We start from the raw sequence: 20,683 nt of genomic DNA, 5'->3' as shown, positions 1-20,683 counted from the left end.
ATGTTGTAGTTAAGATAGACTATGCCTAACCCAAGGTCATGAAAATTTTATTTGTGTTGTCTTCTGAGTTTTATGTTTAGGTTCTACATTTAGGTCTTTGATACATTTAGAGTTAATTTCTGTGTATGGCATGAGAAAGGGTTTTTAACTTCAGTCTTTTGCATGTGCATATCCATGTGTCCCAGTGCCAGTTGGCCAGTCGTTGAAATGAGAAACATTCAAACACAAAAGGGTACTGTGAAAAGTGAGTCTTCTTTCACTCCTTTCCCCAATTTCTAGTTATCCTTTCTGGAAGCAACGTTTTAAATTGATTTTTGTATATTCCTTCAGGGCATTTTATATACATACAAGTATATATGTCTGAAAACATAGATTGAAACCAGGTTTTAAAGAACCTTGAATTATCCTAATGTAGAAGAATATGTAGATGAGAATAATTTTTTCCATGTTAAAAGCTCACACATTCTCTTTCGTGACTTTACCGCACTTCAGCAATAGATACAGCTACAGGGATTTAACTGCTTTGTTTCGCACCTTCCCCAGACTTGTTTTATTGTAGGCTTTTTTCCTCAATTACTTTCTCAGCCTTAATTTCCACCTAAAATAAATGGATGCAGATCAAACAATGTAAAGCAGACTTTAATTTTTTTTTTTTATATTATCATCTTGATATTTATTTCAGGGAGCTTCTGATAATTGGAGGTGTTGCAGCCCGGGATCAGCTCTCTGTTTTGGAAAATGGAGTAAGTTGTAGTTTTAATTTTTAAAACATAATGTCATGGGCTGTCGTTTTAGCAATACAGCTCTGTTTTGTTTCAAGAAAATTTAAGTGAGGCTGAAATTAGAGCAAGGTCAGAAGAGTGTGTTTGTTCAAAGACATCTTGCAAGTGCGCCTTTTCTTCTCCCAGAAGTATACAAAGTCTCTCCCAGACCTCTCAGGCAAAATTCCAGCATACATGATTTTTTGTTGTTTACCCTCTGAACATTTGAGAATTTCCTTCTGGCCTTCATGGGTAAAGAGTCATTCTTTTTGGGGAGATAAGTGAAAAAGAAGAAACTGGAGTTAAGAACAAAAGTAGAGGTGAAATAGATTGCAGAGAAGGGTAGAAGTTCCCGCAGTGACTCTTGGGAAGAATGAATAATGATAAGACAGTGGGTAATAGTTCCAGTGAGGAGAGACATGAGTTCAGTTATGTGTAAGAGGAAGTTGCAAAGGCTGTGCTCAGCCATGCCATTACGAAGGACAAAGCTAAGAGGATCTGATCTCCACTATTGGAGAAGAAGTTTAGGAATTTTTTTTTTTTTTTTTTTTTTTTGAGAAGGAGTTTCACTCTTGTCACCCAGGCTGGAGTGCCATGACATGTTCTTGGCTCACTGCAACCTCTGCCTCTTGGGTTCAAGCAGTTCTCCTGCCTCAGCCTCCTCAGTAGCTGGGATTACAGGCACCCGCCACCATGTTGGCTAATTTTTTTGTATTTTTAGTAGAGATGGGGTTTCACCATGTTGGCCAGGCTGGTCTTGAACTCCTGACCTCAGGTGATCCACCCGCCCTGGCCTCCCAAAGTGCTGGGATTACAGGAGTAAACTACTGCGCCCGGCCAAAGTTTAGGAAATTTTTAACTGTTTATCAGTTCTGTGAAGGTAGGACTTCATGAAATATTTTTCGTGTGTGAAATAACTTACAGCTTATAAATTTCTCTTTTATTTCCTTTCCTAAATATTTAATCATTGAAGCTAAACCATCCGATATTGAGTCATGACAAGCAATTGTGTCCTTTCTCCAATTCCATTAGTGCTCTTGTCAAACTAAATTTTGTGCCACACAGACTTTACATTTGACCTGGTATGCCATATTAAGAGCAAAGAATCATATTACCATACTTGTTAATACTATTCTAAGATGAGTAATATTGCTTTGATATGTTTTTATTTAGTGCTATGGTTTTAATGTCCCCACCAAAACTCATGTTGAAATTTAATTGCCCATATAATGGTATTGGAAGGCGGGGGCTTCTAACAGATGATCAGATCGCGAGGGCTTTGTCCTCATGAATGGGTTAATGCCTTTGCTGTAGGAGCGGGTTAGTTATTGCAGAAGTTTCGGCCCGTTTTCCTCTCTTTGTTGCTCCTTTCTGCCATGAGATGACCCTCACTAGTTGCTGCTGGCACTATGCTCTTGAACTTCCCCAAACCTCCAGAAATGTGACAAATATTCTTTTCTTTATAAATTATCTACTTTGTGATATTCTGTTAAAACAGCAGAAAATGAGCTGAAACATTTAGTGTGTTTTATTTTATTTTAGTGGTTGTAAGAGAGATTTAATAAGTTTATTCCCAATCTTGCTTCCTCAAACCCATTTTTCCCATAAGATAATATGTTTCTCAATTCCTATTTTCCTAAAGCTTATAGAGCTTTTAGGGAATGAAATCTGCTTTCATCAGGATGTCTCAAAATTTGGTACTAACTTGAAGCAATTGGAAAGGTAGTGTTATTCCAGAGCATTCTTTGCAGAATTCAATTCTACTCTACTTCTTAGGGGATCTAATATGATCTTTATCTGTTCTTCTCTCTGTCTTACATTCTCTGCTTCTGTTATCTTCCACCACACTCTGGTTCAGCCTTAGCCCTGTGTTGGGTCTTATGCTGGGGCAGAAGTCAGCTTGGCAATGAGAGAGTAGAAGAATTTTAGTTTTCTGATCTTTTAGTCTTACGATATTATGCAACATGTGCCATTGAGGTCATATAAATAAAGATGTCTCACAGGCTTTTCTGATCTAACTGACTTAAAAAAACAAAACAAAACCCTGAGAGGCCTTGTGTCTGTCTTCATGCCCACTTTACCTGCTGAAATTCAGAAGGAGGAAGCTCACGTGGTTAGAATACTGTACTAAACTGATGTCATAGAACCAGATGGTATTTTGTTCACTGCTGTGTACAGCACCTGTCTCAGTGTTTGGCACATAGTAGATTCTTAATACATTGGACAGATTTTATCTTCACATTTTCAGACAATATTTTCTAGGTTGAACTTGCTTGTAATTATCAGTGCAGATGAAACAATAGCTTCAGAAATGTCTGCCTTATTTTTCATGGGATAATAAGTGCCTCATATTGGATCAAGTTAAAAGTTCTGTTTATTCGAGGGGTGAGATATTGAAGTAATGGAACTAGAGGAATAACTTTGCTAATAGAAAACTATATTTTTAGTACAGGGTGGAGAAAACAGGTAAAAAAGAATGGAAGTGTTGTTTTTTAATGCCTGTCAATTAAGGAGTAGAGGTTTTGAATTGTCTGGTTTACTGAATGATCTTATGTAATACCTTATTTGTGCTCACATAAATACATCATATACACACTTTATATATTTTTATTTATTTATTTATTTATTTTTGGAGATGGAGTCTCGTTCTGTCGCCCAGGCTGGAGTGCAGTGGTGTGATCTCAGCTCACTGCAACGTCTGCCTCCCAGGTTCAAGCAGTTCTCCTGCCTCAGCCTCCTGAGTAGCTGGGACCAGATGTGCACGCCGCCATGCCCGGCTAATTTTGTGTGTGTGTGTGTGTGTATTTTAGTAGAGACAGGGTTTCACCATTTTGCCCAGGCTGGTCTTGAACTCCTGAGCTCAGGCAATCTGCCTGCCTCGGCCTCCCAAAGTGCTAGGATTACAGGCGCGAGCCACCGCGCCGGCCCATATACACACTTTAAAAATACCTCATCTTTATTGACTGCTTTCTAGAAATGGGTCAGGCACTGTACTAAAAACATAACATGTTCTTACTCAGTACTTACAATAATCCTCTGAGATGGTACTCTTCCCCATTTTTACAGATTAAGAAGAGGGCTTATATCAAATATTAAGTAACTTACCTAAGATCATACAACTCATAGGTAGAACTTTACTCTGAAACCTGTGTGTCTAATCACCATACCTATGGACTTGACTACAAGATATGTGTGGGAGAATGCAAAATGTTAACTGTTTGTACTGGCACCGAGGCTCACTGTTCTCTTCTATGTATGTTTGAAAATTTTTATTTAGTATTCTAAACTTCTGTTTTCTCATTGAATAGGGATGATTATAGTAGTATTTACCTTAGTGGTAACATGAAATAAAACATGTACTTGTAAAACATTTTGCAGAGTGCCTGTTCATTATAAGTACTTGACAAATAGTAACTATTACTGTTTTCCTGGACAGTCTGATCACCATTACTATTAACTATAACCAAATTTATTGAGCACCTGGGACACTCTGCGTCTAGTGCTTTACGCATCTTATCTCTTAATTATCACAACCATCTTGAAAAAGAGAAGGTCTTCCCCCAATTCAAAAATGGGAAAATTGGTACTAGAGGAGATTAAATAAATTAAGGTCACAGAGCAGAGTAGTGGTGGAACTGGGACTTGAACTCTAGGTTCCATTGAGTTCCAGTGAATTCATCAGATTTTTGCTTGGAAAATATAAATTTTATGCATTAGAATGTATATCAGTTAAGGATGTCAAAATCAATTTTGGTCAAAATCTTCACATTAATTTCAAACCAAGTATCAGTTGAACATATGGCATTATCTGTAACTCCTTTTTTTTTTTTATAAATTTAGAGTTGACTGACTACTTCAATATGCATGTTTTTATTAAAAAGACAGTTATTGGTTGCTATTTTAAGGTAATTACACTGTTTCTTTAGTTTTCATTAAGTGGTTGGTTTGCTGTTTTTCAGGTAGATATAGTTGTAGGTACTCCGGGAAGACTAGATGACTTGGTGTCAACTGGAAAGCTGAACTTATCTCAAGTTAGATTCCTGGTCCTGGATGAAGCTGTATGTTGAAATATAATCATACTTTTTAAAAAGTTTACTTATATTTTTTGAGATAAAATATATAAAATGAAGAAGAAATATAATTCAGTCATGATCCTACTACCTAGAGATAATCATTGTTATCAGTTTGGTATATTTTCATATACTTTTTAGTTATATATTATTTTATGTAGTTGAAATCAAGATATGAGGAATCTGGGAAAAATTTTAAAAATGTAATGTCATAAGTATTTCCTGTAATTGTACATAATTTATAAATGCTGTCTAGTGGTCTATTATATGGCTACTTCATGGTACATTTAATTACTCTTATTTCTAGGTATGTAGGCAGATTTGATTTTTGCTCCAAATAACCAGCTTTGTTTGTACATACATTTTCTACATACTATAAATTTGTTCCTTGTGTCAGAGATACAAAATGTAGACCATCTGGAAGAACATAAATGTGTTTGAGTCTCTTAGACATACTTCCAAATCATTTTCAGGTTGGGTTACCTAGTTCCTCAGCACTGAGGGTTTTTAATTTTTTATATGAAAAGTCTGTTGAAGGATATATGTTAGAAGCTGTTGACTAAAATTTTCATTCTAGATTATTAGATTATGGTTTTGGATTGCTTATTGTCACTTTTTCATATTTTAGTCACAAGGAACTTAAAATTGAATTTATAAATTATCTTTATCCAACAAAATAATTTTGAAAATATAGGACTATGTATATGCATGAATTAGTTTCCTTATATTTTGTTTGATTTAGAAAAAAGATTTTTGATACTGATTAAAACTTACGTTTTCTTCCATACTGATTAAAAACTTAATTTATTCTTTGCTTCTCATGCAGGATGGGCTTCTTTCTCAAGGTTATTCTGATTTTATAAATAGGATGCACAATCAGATTCCTCAGGTTACCTCTGATGGAAAAAGACTTCAGGTATAAAATTTATCAATGCATCTTAAAATGCATGTAAACAATTGTTATGTATAATGTTATGTATAATGTATATGTATAATGGGATCCCAGGGGGTGTTGCTTTTCTGGCTGGAAACCTCTGCGGCTAGTGATGCCCTTGCCCGGGTTTTGCTCAGTTCCACCCACTTGGCCTGGCAGGCTGTGCTCAGCTCTCACTACCAGCCTGGACCCCATGCCTCCCAAGGGTGAGCCAGGCGCGGAGTGGTGAGGGGTGTATGAGCGAACGTGGGGTCTGGCCATGGCACACAGCCAGGCACACTGGCTGTGGCAGGGTGGGTACCTCCAGGCGCTGGCATGGGCACCGGCTCCCTGTGGGGCTGGTGGCCTGGCCCCGAGGCTTCAGGTCTTCCCCAGTTGAAGGTGGGGCTTCACCGGGGACTAGCCCCCTTCCGCCCAGGAGCCTGTCTGCCTCCTGCTGCTGTTCATGGTGCCCAGACTGTTCATGCCAAGGGACGCGTGCAGGCCAGCACTGGGCTGTCCTCAGCCTGCCTTGGCCCTCCTCCCGTGTTTGCTGGCGCCCAAAGGCTGGAAGGGGCCAAAGTGGCAGTGGGTTGGTGTATCAGTGCTACCTCAAGTGTGCACACCCAGCTGGCCCAAGCTTGAGACAGTGCCCAACCTCAGCCTTAACTTTGTTCTGTGATCAGAGTGGGTGTTGACAGCAGGGAGAGGCCAGGCAGTGGAAGCAGACATCTCCGAACCTGTGGGGGCAAGGGAGGGCCTTTTAGGGGTCCCCGAGTGTAGAGATGTCTGGGTCCGCAGCCATAACTTGGGCAGCTGCAGCCATGCCTGGGATGGTGGAGCTCCTGCCTGCCCTAGCTCCCACCACCACCCTGGGCCCAGCTCCATCTCAGGGCTCCTCTCTCTCTGCCCCTCTGTGCCCAACCTCACTGCTCCCCCTCTGGCAGGTGACTCGGCCCAGCCCCTTTGAAGTGGCTCCCAGGGCAGTGGGCTCCAGGGTCCTCCCAGGGGTGGACTCTAGAGACTGTCTGCCTTCTCTCTGTGCCCTCCCCGCAGCGGTGGCGGGCAAGAGCGGCAACACGGGGCCAGGGTCCAGAGTGGTGGAGACTCTGGGCCTGGGAGCGGGTCCTGCCCAGCTTCGCGAAGGTTGGGGTGGCCCAGTCAGCTGCCTTGGGGATGCGGGGCACAGGGAACCCACCACCACCACTGCAGCTCCTGCAGCCTCTCTTGCTGCCGCTGCTCATGTCTCCCCGCTGCAGCCAGCTTGATGGCAGCAGCTGCTCCTGACGGCCTGTTGCTGCCATCATTAATGCTTATGAGCAGGGTCAAAGGGTTTTTGTTTGGTCCCCTCTCATTAAATTTATTACTATGTAAAATGTTTTCTTTACATTACTGGACGAAATAGTATACTCAAAGGTAACAGTCTTAAAAGCTGCTTTTAGAAATAGAAGGAAATTTGAGGAAATTACTTGGGTGTTGCAGAAAACTACAAGTAAAAATTCTTAGTTACTTTGTCCTGTAGAACATTTAGGGTGTGTATTCCAGATTATTAGTACTGTTTCCTGTTCGAAGGAAAAATAACTTCAGCTATTGAAAAATTGTTGTCTTCTCTGTAGTTATATCCTTCTTTCTTAGGAAGCATTTAAGAAGGACAAGCTTTTGAGAGAAGGGGACAGACAGTAATACAGGATTTTTGGCTTACAAAAATGACTCATTTTACTTAGTTTTTGTAGGGACGTGAGGAAGAGATGGCATGATTTCTATGTGACAGTGAGGGAACTGAACCTCAGAGAGGTTAACCTGCCCAAAGTCATACCTCTAGTTGTCGCTACATAGAGTAAGGTGTTGAACTTATCTTTGGAGTCTAGGCTAGCACACTTTGTGTTTCATATCAGTGTTTGTGTGATTTATTAATTATTATTATAAAAGTTCATCTCAATTTGGGGTTTCCTCTTCTTAGGTGATTGTTTGCTCTGCCACTTTGCATTCTTTCGATGTAAAGAAACTGTCCGAGAAGATAATGCATTTTCCTACTTGGGTTGACTTAAAAGGAGAAGACTCTGTTCCAGATACTGTACACCATGTTGTTGTCCCAGTAAATCCCAAAACTGACAGACTCTGGGAAAGGCTTGGAAAGAGCCACATTAGAGTAAGTGGTTTATAATATTAACATTTATGTAGAATAAAGCAATTTATAAACTAGGTCAGCCTTGGGCTCTTAGTGATGCTTAAGGCAATCAGTTATTGTATCAAAGAAAAGTCCAATACATCGTAAACCCTTAGACCTTTAAAAAGCACTGAATAAGTGATGGACTCCATCTTTTGTTTTTCTGTCTTCGTAATATTACTTTTGTGATCAGCTTCCTTGATACAATTTTTATAAGTAAATAACATATATTTATCTAATTTCAGATACAATGATTTCCATTTTTAGTAGTATTTTAGTAGGAGCCCTCATCTGTGTCCTCTTGATGTACTTTGTTCTAAAAATCAATTTCATGTGGTCATCTTGTCACTTTCTTCACTGTGATTAGATTTGCCTTTATATAGTAAGGTTATGTTTATTATAAATATACAATATTTTAGAAACCACATTTTCATTATTATTATTACCTTTAAAAGTGGTCTTAGACCTATAGTTAATGAAAGGTTTTTCTGAATCTGAAGAATGATTTTGCCTACAGATTATATTATGAAGACATATATCTGAAATACAGTCTAAAGACACATATAAATCTCCCTTTTAAAACATGGCATATATTCTGAATCATTATTTAACCACTCCTCTATCCTGTTTTTATTCCTTGCTTTTGATAGACTGATGATGTACATGCAAAAGATAACACAAGACCTGGTGCTAATAGTCCAGGTGAGTTAAAAGAGTCAAATGTGTTGAAAGATTTTGAAAATGAAATTTATACCTTACCTATTCTCATGAAGGATGTGAGGTGACCTGCAAAATTAAAGCAGGAAATTTGGAAATAAAGGCAACAAAAATAATAAAAAAGAAATGGGGAAAAAGCTGATACTAGTCAACTTAGAGGAATATGAATCATTGAATTTTTATTTTTAATTTTTTGAGACAGAGTCATGTTCTTGTCACCCAGGCTGGAGTGCAATGGCACAGTCTCAGCTCAAGGCAACCTCCGCCACCCGGGTTCAAGCAGTTCTCTTCTTGCCTCAGCCTCCCAAGTAGCTGGGATCTCCCGCCACCATGCCTGGCTAATTTTTTTATATTTTTAGTAGAGATGGGGTTTCACCATGTTGGCCAGGCTGGTCTTAAACTCCTGACCTCAGGTGATCCTCCCACCTCGACCTCCCAAAGTTCTGGGATTACAGGCATGATCCACCATGCCTGGCCTTAATCATTGAATTTAGATGTTAGTCTCCTGGCATCTGAATCACTTTTTTTTTTTTTTTTTTTTGAGACAGGGTCTCACTCTGTCACCCAGACTAGAGTGCACTGGTGCGATTTTGGCTCACCACAACCTCTGCCTCCCAGGCTCAAGCAGTTCTCCTGCCTCAGCCTCCCGGGTAGCTGGGATTACAGGCACGTGCCACTACCACCTGGCTAATTTTTGTGTTTTCAGTAGAGATGAGGTTTCACCATGTTGGCCAGGCTGGTCTTGAACTCCTGACCTCAAATGATCCACCCGCCTTGGCTTCACAAAGTGCTGGGATTACAGGCGTGAGCCACTGCACCCAGCCACAAATATTTTTGATTATCTAATTCTCATCATCGGAAAACAGCAAATTTTTCTAGAGAGATTATTTTATATTGACCCTGAATTCCATAAGAAATATCATGTAAGTTTCTCATATCAAGAATATTGCATAAGAAAGAAAACTTTCTTTAGCTATAGCTTTGCAAAAGATACTGAAATTGTTTTGAAATAGTTGTTGACTTTTTTGTGTGTGGTAGAATATACATAACATAAAACTTAGCATTTTAACTATTAGTGTACAGTTCATTGGCATTAAGTACATTCATATTGTTGTACAATCATCACCACTATCCATCTCCAGAACTTTTTCATCTTCTTAAACTGAAAATCTATATCATTAAATATTTATCAATTTTTAAAAAGCCTAACATTAAATTCCGCCTCAGTGAAGATTCTTCTTTGCAGAGCTGAGACTCTTTGTTTCAGGTTAAATAGTGTTTTGAAAATATAGGAAGGTACATCATGATACAAGGTTGGTGCTTAGAAAACCTAGAAGAATGGATCTTAAACCCATTAGGCTGCATGTCTGACATGAGATGTTTCAGGTGGATCATTCATTGGTGAGGGTCAGACTCTGCTTGCTTCATGGTTGAATTTCAACTATATCAAAATGGTGAATTATCTGAAATCTTGATTAAAGATTTGAACTCAGTTTTATATGTAGCTCTAAATTAACAAGACACGTACTTAGTTATCCTTATTGTTGGAGAAGAGCAGAGACACTGTTTGAAAATCTGTCATCCCACTGTTTGAGAATGCATTTTATAAAATTCCAGTTTTTATTGCTTCTTATATTTTTCTTGCATAAGTTTTGCTTAGTTTAGACTACAATTAGAGATGATCAGAGAGACCTTAGAAATATGTTGGGTCACAGAATTAAAGTCTTACATTCAGTGGTTGAGGAGTAACAATTACAGCACAGCTTCACACTGAAAAATAGAGAGTTGGAGGATGGTGACTAAAAAATTACTAGATTTTTGTGTTAAGGTTTTTACTGCGTAGAGTGAAGTATGAACTTTCTGGTATTTAGATTGATTTAGAAAGTACATTAATTATTTTTAAAAGGAGTTAAAATAATTGTATAAAGCATTTATTGAGCATTTAGGGAAGTTCACGCAAGGCAGAATATGATTTGTTCTTCATGAGAGATAAGAACAGTTTTGCTGTATGTATTTCTGTTAATTTGTACGTGTGTATGTGTGTGTTCCCTCATAAGGGGTACGGTTATGGGTGTTTATATACCCCATAAAGTAGCATAAAAAATATTAACAGAAACAAAAATAAATGAATGAATGGTTTAACTTACTGTTTTACTCTATCTTTACTTCTTGTCCTTATCTATATATAATACTTTTATTAAAACAGGTATTCTTTTTTAGGAAAATTAAGCAGTCAGTCTGTGACTATAATTATGTGTATTCATGACAAATTCAGATTGAAATTCTGTTGGTTTTTGTTGTTGTTATGATATTCAAGAGATGTGGTCTGAAGCTGTTAAAATCCTGAAAGGGGAGTATGCTGTCCGGGCAATCAAGGAACATAAGATGGATCAAGCAATTATCTTCTGTAGAACCAAAATTGACTGTGATAACTTGGAGCAGTACTTTATACAACAAGGAGGAGGTAATTTTTTCTCACTTGAAATAAATTGTGTTTATATCCTCTTGTAATAGATTATTAATTTCATGTTGATGCAATCTAGAATACATGCACAGAATTTAAAGCAGTTGATGGCATATTTTAAGTATGCTTATTCAGTACTTTTCCATATGATAAGCCCTAGGAAAAACAAGAGAGAATTTTCCACGTAGGTACATTTTCATTACAGTAAACTTGAATCACAGCATTCTAAGAGTTTTATATTATATGGAAGAAGGATAAAGTAATTTATTAGTCTTAAAATTTAAAATATGATCACTGAAATAATAGAATGTATGTCTTTTAAACCAGTAGTTGGGGAAAGGGGAATGAGGAAAAAAACCTAAACAAGAGCAAGAAAGGAAGGGGAATAAAATGAGCAAAATTATGGTTAGAAATTACAGAATAAGATCAATGTTGGAAAAATCTCAATGTATGAGTAAACACTGTAAGTATCAGTGGACAAGGTCTTCTGTTATAAAGCATGGATTGTTGGACTGGATGAAATCTAGCAATATGCTGTTTACATGGAGCATACCCAAAATCTGAGGACATAGAAAGATGGAAAAGGAATGAAAAAATATTACGCATGTGTCAGCTAAAATATTAAGCAAAAGAAAGCCAGTCTAGCTATATTAATAAGAGTTGCAGTAGACTTTAAGACAAATATTACTAGAAATAAAGAGTCACTATGTAATAAAATATCCAAGCTACAATGGAAGTATAAGGGTTCAGATTTTATGCTTCTTATAACTTCGAGAATGTAAACTGTATTAGTCTGTTCTTATGCTGCTATGAAGAACTGCCTGAGACTGGGTAATTTATAAAGGAAAGAGGTTTAATTGACTCACAGTTCTGCAGAGCTGGGGAAGCAAACATGTCCTTCTTTACATGGCAGCAGGAAGGAGAAGTGCCAAGCAAAGTAGGAAAAGCCCCTTATAAAACCATCAGATCTCATGAGAACTCCGTCACTATCACGAGAACAGCATGAGGATAACCACCCACATGATTCTGTTATCTCCTACCAGGTCCCTCCCACATGTGGGGATTATGGGAACTACAATTCAAGATGAGATTTGGATGGAGACCCAGCCAAATTATATCATAAACCAACATGGAAAAATTCTCAATCAGTTGTTATGGAAATGCAAAATAAAATGACAGTATAATACCGTTGTACATGCTAAACTAAAAATACAACACCGAATTTTGGCTATGGAGCAACTGCATACAGTTGTTGAGAATAGATTGTTGGTGAGAATATAAAATGGTATGAGCACTTTAGCAAAGGGTCTTGCAGTCTTTTATAAAACTAAAAATGCTGCCTTATGGCCTAGCAATTAAACTGCTAGATGTTTACCCAGGATAAATGAAAACACATATTGACAAAAAGATACTAGAATGGCCATAGCAGCTTTATTTATAATATTCTAAAACTGAAAACACACTAAGTGTCCATCAGTAGGAGAATGGATAAATAAAGTGTGAAATACAGTGGAATACTACTCAGCAGTGAAAAGGAACAGACTTTTCCTTGCTGAGTAAACACAGCAACGATGGATGAATCTCAGAAACCTTATGCCAAATGAAAGAATTCTTACACAAGAATATACACTGTATGAATCTATTTATATGACATTTTTAAAAAGTCAGAACTAATCTGTGATGGAAAAAATGTCAGAACAGTAGTAGTCCCCACAAGGGTGGCAGTGGGGATAGGCTGGGAAAGGATATGAGGGTATTTTTTGGTGTGATAATGATGTTCTGTATCCTAATGGGACTTTCTCAGCAAATCTACTTAAGATTTGTAGATTTCTTGAATACAACTTTTACCTCAAAAGAAAAAACTAAACAAATATTGAATTCTAGTTAATTATATGCATGCCGAACTCTGTACTGATGTCTGCAATTTACATTGAAATGTACAAAAATATAAAGATGAGTTGATGGATGGATACAGGTAGAGGTAGATATGTGGTTAAAGCAAGTATAATAAAATGTTAATTGTTGAATCTAGGTGGTGGATATACAACTGTTCATCCTTAAAATTATTTCAGTGTTGCTACATGTTTGAAAATATAAATGTTGGAAAAATATAAAAAGTAAAATTGGCAGATATACGAGGTAACATACAAATCCCATTATTGTACTGAGGAAAGACTAACACATTTTGTTATAACTGATGTACATCAAGGAAATAGAAAACTCAAGAAGGATATAGAATATTTGAACTAATGGTCATATAAAGAATACATTACACTGTTCATTACAGTGAGTGCTTAAGTAACACATTTTTCAAGTCCTGGCAAACAGACTTGCTTGGTTGTTATAGTGACTGTTTTGTAGTACTTAATTTTCTTCCTGTCTATGTTTTGAATGGAGGAGTTGATTATGTAGTAAGGAGTACTGTTGATTAAGTAGTAATATCCCTTTAGTTACTTTGATCCTCCTTCCCTAAATATTCTGGATGTAGATGTTACTTCTGCCTAGAAAACAAGTTTATTACACCATTACTAACACTCAAACACAATATATACCAGATTACAGGGGTTTAAAAGAAGGGATCAAAGATCCCTGTCCCCTCCACACATACCCTAACCAGAGAGTTATAGTGTGTATTTGATACTTCCCTAAACCACTTGAATGCAGGATGCAATAAAATCTCAGCTGTATGCCTCTAGAAGTTCTGGTTAGCTGTTATTTCACCTCTGCATAATTAATTTTTGTGTTATTCATTTTGAATAGATATCTTTCAAAATGTATTGTTTCCTTGAATTTTCAAGTATACTTACTGAACTTAATTTACCTTGGAGAATAGTTAAGTGCCATAATTGTTATTTTGTTACCTCCCAGTGGTTACTCTTTTTGTTACTGTGTCTACTTGAAGAGTTTTCTTTTGGGGGGTTGGCTACCACTGCACTTGACTCTAAAATAACACCTCTCCATCTTTACAGTTTGCTGCTTTGAATCTTCTGTGGCCATGAAACTAGATAACTATGTTGCTTAAAATACCTTGAGAAGAGAGCAGGCTTATGGGCATGGCCTTTTAGGAAGCACATTAACTTGATGATGCTTAATTTTGGTTCCTCCAAGAATGATCTCTTTTGCCTACTTTTTGAGTCTTAGCTTTATGGAGGATAGTGAGGTTCCTGGTGTACACATAGGCATTTTAGTTGGTACACTGCTTGATCCACTCCTCCTACAGATTGGGAAGGGTGACTTAAAATGCCCTTAAAAGCAGGACAACTTTAATGCTCCATAGAGTTCATTTTAATGGTACTTCATTTGTGACATAAATTGTGTTAACCATGGTTTATAGCAAGTTAGGGCATAGATTTTTATGGAATTGTGTGGCACTATTGTAGTCTGAATTTTATGGGCTTTTTCACATAGTCTTAGGCAAAAGATTTTCCAAGGTTAAATGCTTAATGTGCTTTTCACTAGGACCTGATAAAAAAGGACACCAGTTCTCATGTGTTTGTCTTCATGGTGACAGAAAGCCTCATGAGAGAAAGCAAAACTTGGAAAGATTTAAGGTACTGATACATAGTTGATTGTTTCCTTAATACTTAAGAGGGGCATTATATCTAGTTTTAAGCAGTTTTAATTAATATTATTAAAGCAATTATTGTCCTAGAAATTTCAAAATGTTTCTACCCTAACTAATGTGTCATCATCATGACAGGAATTAGTCATTGTTGACACTCAAATGGTAAATTATACATTCTCTATCAGCACAACACTACTATAACAAGAATTTTCAATTTCAGAAATTTTAGTTAAATTATTTCAGGTAGATAATTTTAGGAGAAGTATCATTGGATAGTTAAGCCATGTCTATGTGCCTTAAAAACAGTCTCCAGCAATAGCCATAAGGAACTTAATTTGTAGATTAATTAAGACAGGTATCAGAATATGGCTATGTAGAATTAAAGGTATTTTGATACTGTTTGGGGCAGACCTTTCCAGTTATATGCTTGCAGCACATGAACGGGTCATATAGCTCTTGGTGTAAGTGGGTGGGGCTTGAGCCATTTAGAGCTAAAGATCGGTAACCTCTCTACCTGCAAGCAGTCTCATTAATTTAATAGACCCCAGTGTATAGCACAAGTATCATTTTCTAAGAAAAAAGATGGGAAGTATTGGGTTGAAGAACTTTGGCTTACGTTTCCGTGCTGGGCATAATTGATGCAGATGTGAAAACACATCGCGTGGCCTCGTTTGAATGTGTGCTACCCTTCTCGACCATAGGCATTTTTCTGGACCATAAGTCAGTATACCCTTCTTCCCTCCCCCAGATCTCTAATTTTGCTGTGCCTTGAGGCACAAATGACATTGAAAGGCTAATTTGTATTTCTTGGTGAGCACCAGGGGCCTACCCTCATTTTCCTCCCCTTGAGAATTTTGTCTGTTACAAAAAATGTGGCCTCCAGGTAAAATATCTAGTATTCTGAGTTTGTTTGAATTTAAGAGTAAAGATAATGCTTATGTCTGTACATTGTATTCTGTTTTATCTTTCTCTTCAATTTCTAAAGATATTTATAAAGATTAAGCCAAGTTTTAGCAATAGTTTAATATCTTTGAGTAGAAAAAGAAAAGCAAAAATGAACCCAGTCTCTGATTTAATCACCTTAAATGTCATGTTTCAGCAGATCATGACATAAAACTTCAAGACTTGGTCCAGTAAATTGGGAGTATGTGGACCTCTAATCTGATAGTAACACTTGAGTTTTTAGAGGTCTTATTTAGTAGAAGGATAGCATTTGTTTTTATTGTTTAGTATATGTGCTAACAAACTCCTTTCTCTCTTCTCTGTTGTCTTTAGAAAGGAGATGTAAGATTCTTGATTTGCACAGATGTAGCTGCTAGAGGAATTGATATCCACGGTGTTCCTTATGGTAAAAAGCAACTTTTTATGCCTGTAGTGTGATTGTTACGGAATCTAAAGTAAAGCCTTCTAATATGTTTGAAAAATTTAGAAACTACTGGCAATTGTTAATAATGGTTTTTATTTACAGTTATAAATGTCACTCTGCCCGATGAAAAGCAAAACTACGTACATCGAATTGGTAGAGTAGGAAGAGCTGAAAGGTACTTCTGTAATTTTTTTCCCCCATTTTTAAGCTTGTATGCTTTAGGAATAAAGTCTAATAGAAGGCTTTTAACATCTTTCAGGATGGGTCTGGCAATTTCCCTGGTGGCAACAGAAAAAGAAAAGGTAATCTTTGTAGGGCTCTATTATATTCATTGTGTGTGTTGTGATTTTAGATGTTGGAAATAAAAGCAGTTTGATTTTCCCATTTAAATTTAATTCAGCTGCGTATGGAATACAAATGAACTTTTTAATGGCATCTTTTTTCCTATATTCATTGAATGGACAAATAATAGGGTGAAATTTAGAAAGGAAAAATGCAAAATATAATTTTTCCAACTAGCTTTATTGTACTCATTTCCACCAAAAAATATTTAAACATTTTCTGGCATGGTGCCGTGGAAGACCTTTCATGGTGAGGGGAGATTTATTTTGATATAATTACAAATTTATAGAAAAGTTGTATTCATAAAGAGCTCCCATATACTCATTGCCAAAATTCAGTAGTTGTACATTTTGCATTATTTGCTTTATTATTCTCTTATATAAAAGATTTGAACTTATTTTTCTTTTGAACTTTGTTATGTTAATATTGACATAGTATGCTTCAATATTTACTTTTTCATCCTTTTATCTGAGAATTCCTTTTGATATCTGACACCCATTTTAGGAAAACTTTTGGATTATTCTCTAAAAGAACTTTTTCGGAAGACCTATTTATTCAATGAGCTACTGAATAGTAGTGGTAATTGGATGATATATCATACCTATAATCTATTTTTCTAGTGCCTTGAGGACAGAAAACACTTAAAAACAAATTTAGAATAAGATATTTAGCATGTCTCTATCTCCATGCATGTTAATATTTTTTCCCTTTTTAAATTTAGGTTTGGTACCATGTATGTAGCAGCCGTGGAAAAGGGTGTTATAACACAAGACTCAAGGAAGACGGAGGCTGTACCATATGGTACAACGAGATGCAGGTAAGACTGTGAGTTAGGCTCACAAATAATGTATTAAAATGGTAGAATAGAAAGCATTTATCTTCAAAAATTATATCTTGGCTTTTATCTGTTTGTCACTTATAAGGGAAAGTCGTAGTTGGTTATAATGTTATCTGCACTTTGTTAATTGTAAGTTGTGAATTTCTCTCTTCAGAAATCTGACTTCCATTTATAACAAGCATTCTGGCCTTTCCAGCTTTATTTAATGATGATAAAATACAACTCTTTCTAAATGAAATTTTTATTTGGAAATTTTCTCTCCATTACTTAGTTACTATCTGAGATAGAAGAACACCTGAACTGTACCATTTCTCAGGTTGAGCCGGATATAAAGGTACCAGTGGATGAATTTGATGGGAAAGTTACCTACGGTCAAAAAAGGGCTGCTGGTGGTAAGCTTTGAATTATTTTAAATACAATTTTAAATGTAAATATACCTGTTTTGAACTTCAGTTTGGGAAGGCAGTACTTTCATTTCATTAGGTTAAGAGTATATTTTTAGCGTGTTAATCATTCCCTTCTTATTACCCTCATAGTACTTTGTCCATACCTGCCTTGTAGCATTTTTAAATTGTGTCATCTTTATGTGAATGAAAGACTTCAGCTTAGCTCTTTCTCTTGAAGTGTTAATGTCATAAGAGTAGTTGAACATTTTGTGGAATTGTTAGGAAACAAGAGCATAATAGGTGATTTTGAACAAGGAATCAAAAGCCTTTGACTTAACTCAGGTGGTAATTCAGCATATTATTTCCTCTGCCTGGGATGCCCTTTTTTTAGCTTGTTCCTGAAAAATTGTAAGACTGAGGCCTAACTAGTTGTTTCCAAGCCAAGGGTGGGTAGGGGTGTTGGGACAGCTGTTAGTGAGGCCTAATTATTTATTTATGTTGAAATAATTGATTTAACATTTTTTAAAGTCAAAGTTCTGGAGATAACTTGCCCAGTAGTACATTTTATTGCTACAAGCAATGTTTAAAGTGATATAATTGAGCCAAAGTATTGCTGACAAGTTATTTCAAGCATGTCATTTACATTACTTTGTTATTTGTGTGTGATGCAGGTGGAAGCTATAAAGGCCATGTGGATATTTTGGCACCTACTGTTCAAGAGTTGGCTGCCCTTGAAAAGGAGGCGCAGACATCTTTCCTGCATCTTGGCTACCTTCCTAACCAGCTGTTCAGAACCTTCTGATTTTTACATTTACTGAATAAGATTTGAGTAATGAAAGTCTGTAGTCTTAAAACTCTAAAACAGTTGTACTGCTTCCAAGCAGCAGTATTTATAGTAACGTAAGCTATTAATGCTAACTCTTGCATGTCAAGAAACATTAGTCTTAGGAATTCTTCAAAAAATGGCATCCCATTGAAAATAAATTTGATGACTATATTTTCATGAAGGTTTGTGTCTTATTTTAAAGTTATATTGATATATTTTTTCTATTTCTTTTTTAAGAACAGTATGGGCTTATGAAGTAGAATTTATGGCTATGTGAATCTGGCAGAGGACTTACGTGGAACCACTCGGGAATATCCTAAAAGTAGGTTTTCAGATGGCTAAGGTTGTCTATGTGTATATTGAAGCTAGAGGAGAGTTGGAACATGAAGGGAAATTGGATGATCCCAGTGTAGAAGAACTGCTTGGTTAGTTTGGAAGCATGGAAATTTTGAGGGAGTCAGTAAAGGTTCTGTATCTAAGGACTGATGACTGATATGATGGTGACAGTGAAGATGTATCTTCTTTTTATGAACCTTGCTTTCCAGGTGATGCATACCCGTTAAAGTAGAACTAATCTGCTGTCCCTACAGGTCTTAAAATCAAACTTAAACTCAGGGTTTCTTTTGTTATTTGTTTGTTTGTTTGTTTTTGTTTTTGAGACAGGGTCTTGCTTTGTCACCCAGGCTGGAGTCCAGTGGCATGAACACAGCTCACTGCAACCTCAACCTCCTAGGCTCAAGCAGTCCTCTTACGTCAATCCTCTCACCTCAGCCCCCCAGGTAGCTGGGACTACAGGCTCACGCCACCATGCCTGGCTGATTTTTTTGTATTTCTTTTTTAGAGACAGGGTTTCACCATGTTGCCCAGGGTGGTCTCCAACTCCTGAGCTCAAGTGATCTACTCACCTTGGCCTCTGAAAGTGCAGGGATTATAGGCGTCAGCCACCATGCCTGGCCCTGGAATATATTTTCTTAAACACTGGCTCTTGCCTAAAATATCAGAAGGAAAGGGAAAATGTAAATACATATAATTGAATTGTTGCTTTGTGCCTTTCGACTCTTAGTCTATAAGGTAGTTTTTTGGGGGAAATTATTCTTGTCCAAGAGTTTCCTTAAGAGCACAGGGTGTTATAATTTCTTATATGATGGTTTTCAAACCTTTTAGCAATGAAAAACCTTGAGTGAAACAATATATAAACAGATAAAAGCTGTAGTGAGAAAATCATTGTCTTGTATATTTGAGTTTAGGGTTTGTGTGAAATGATTATGAGGATACCATTCTTTCACTTATCTCTAGACCACTTGCTTTGGAGATGTCCTGGAACTACTATAACCAATCTCAAAGCTATGTGATGACAGCTCTGTGCAGTCTTCACGCACATTAATCACTCGTTTAGAAACGAACTTCTAATTGATGTGACAGCAAAGACAAGACTGAATTTCAGACATGTAAATATTAGAATGGAGGGGATCTTTCTAATCACCTTGTTCATGCCCTTGTTTTATGAGAGAGAAAGCTGAGTTTAGAGGAATGCACATTCACATGGCCTGGTGGGTAGAACTGGAGATAGAACTCGGGTTTCTTCAGTTTCAGCTTTTACTCTTTGGGCTGGCTACCTTTGGAGGATGACTCTCAGGTCCAAATTGCGAGGCCAGAGAGGAATCCTGGATAGAGCTCAGCAATGGTGGAGATGTTGTTTTTCCTCTTTAATTACTTACTGACCAACTGGAATTACCCAGGGAACAAGAGTTTTCAAAGGAAGAAGCCACACGTAACCAGACTATCCGAGGAGTTGCTTGGAGACCTGACTTGCTCTTTTTTCCTGCTCATATCACCATTAATTCTTTCCTTTATTCTCAGTCTTGCTTCCAGATGCTGATTCCTTCAGGCCATCGTATTAATGCCAAGAATGCAAGTAACTGTTAAAAGTCGGGTTAAGATGTGGTCACTGGGCCTGAGAGATGCTAATTGCCTGCCTCCTTCGGGATTGCCTTTCCCAGGTTCTGGTCAACGGGGTACGAGTCAAAGTGATGTGTACAACTTCTGGGCCTTGTCCTGCCCACCCTGTCCCTCTTCTCTCAGGCTAGAACTTGGATGTGGTATTAGTGAGCCTATTGCCACCATTAGAAAAGTGTAATACTTGGGGAGTGGCAGAACAAGGCAGAGGAACCTGGTGGCCTTGGGAAAGAGAGCTGCCCACCCTCTCCGAACTGCCTGTTATAACTTGATGTTATCTGAGCTGCTCATGTTTAGGGCTCTTTGTTACAG

General features: G+C 37.3%; 1 protein-coding gene across 1 annotated transcript in view; it reads left to right on the top strand.

Moving 5' to 3' along the window:
- DDX1 (DEAD-box helicase 1) overlaps positions 1–18,586 on the top strand; it is a 39,637-nt gene extending 21,051 nt beyond the window's left edge. The window contains exons 15-27 of the mRNA XM_003826983.5: positions 683–743; positions 4,721–4,819; positions 5,658–5,747; positions 7,705–7,893; positions 8,562–8,613; positions 10,946–11,092; positions 14,552–14,643; positions 15,933–16,005; positions 16,126–16,198; positions 16,283–16,325; positions 17,087–17,182; positions 17,475–17,595; positions 18,261–18,586. Of these exons, the coding sequence (XP_003827031.1) occupies positions 683–743; positions 4,721–4,819; positions 5,658–5,747; positions 7,705–7,893; positions 8,562–8,613; positions 10,946–11,092; positions 14,552–14,643; positions 15,933–16,005; positions 16,126–16,198; positions 16,283–16,325; positions 17,087–17,182; positions 17,475–17,595; positions 18,261–18,391 (1,267 nt within the window). The 3' untranslated portion in view covers positions 18,392–18,586. The remainder of the gene's footprint in view (positions 1–682; positions 744–4,720; positions 4,820–5,657; positions 5,748–7,704; positions 7,894–8,561; positions 8,614–10,945; positions 11,093–14,551; positions 14,644–15,932; positions 16,006–16,125; positions 16,199–16,282; positions 16,326–17,086; positions 17,183–17,474; positions 17,596–18,260) is intronic.
- Positions 18,587–20,683: the final 2,097 nt, after the last annotated feature.

The sequence above is a fragment of the Pan paniscus genome, chromosome 12 (assembly GCF_029289425.2).
Source record: "Pan paniscus chromosome 12, NHGRI_mPanPan1-v2.0_pri, whole genome shotgun sequence".
Taxonomy (NCBI): Eukaryota; Metazoa; Chordata; class Mammalia; order Primates; family Hominidae; genus Pan; species Pan paniscus.
Note: the sequence above shows the minus strand (reverse complement) of the source record. Positions and strands in the feature narration are given on the sequence as shown.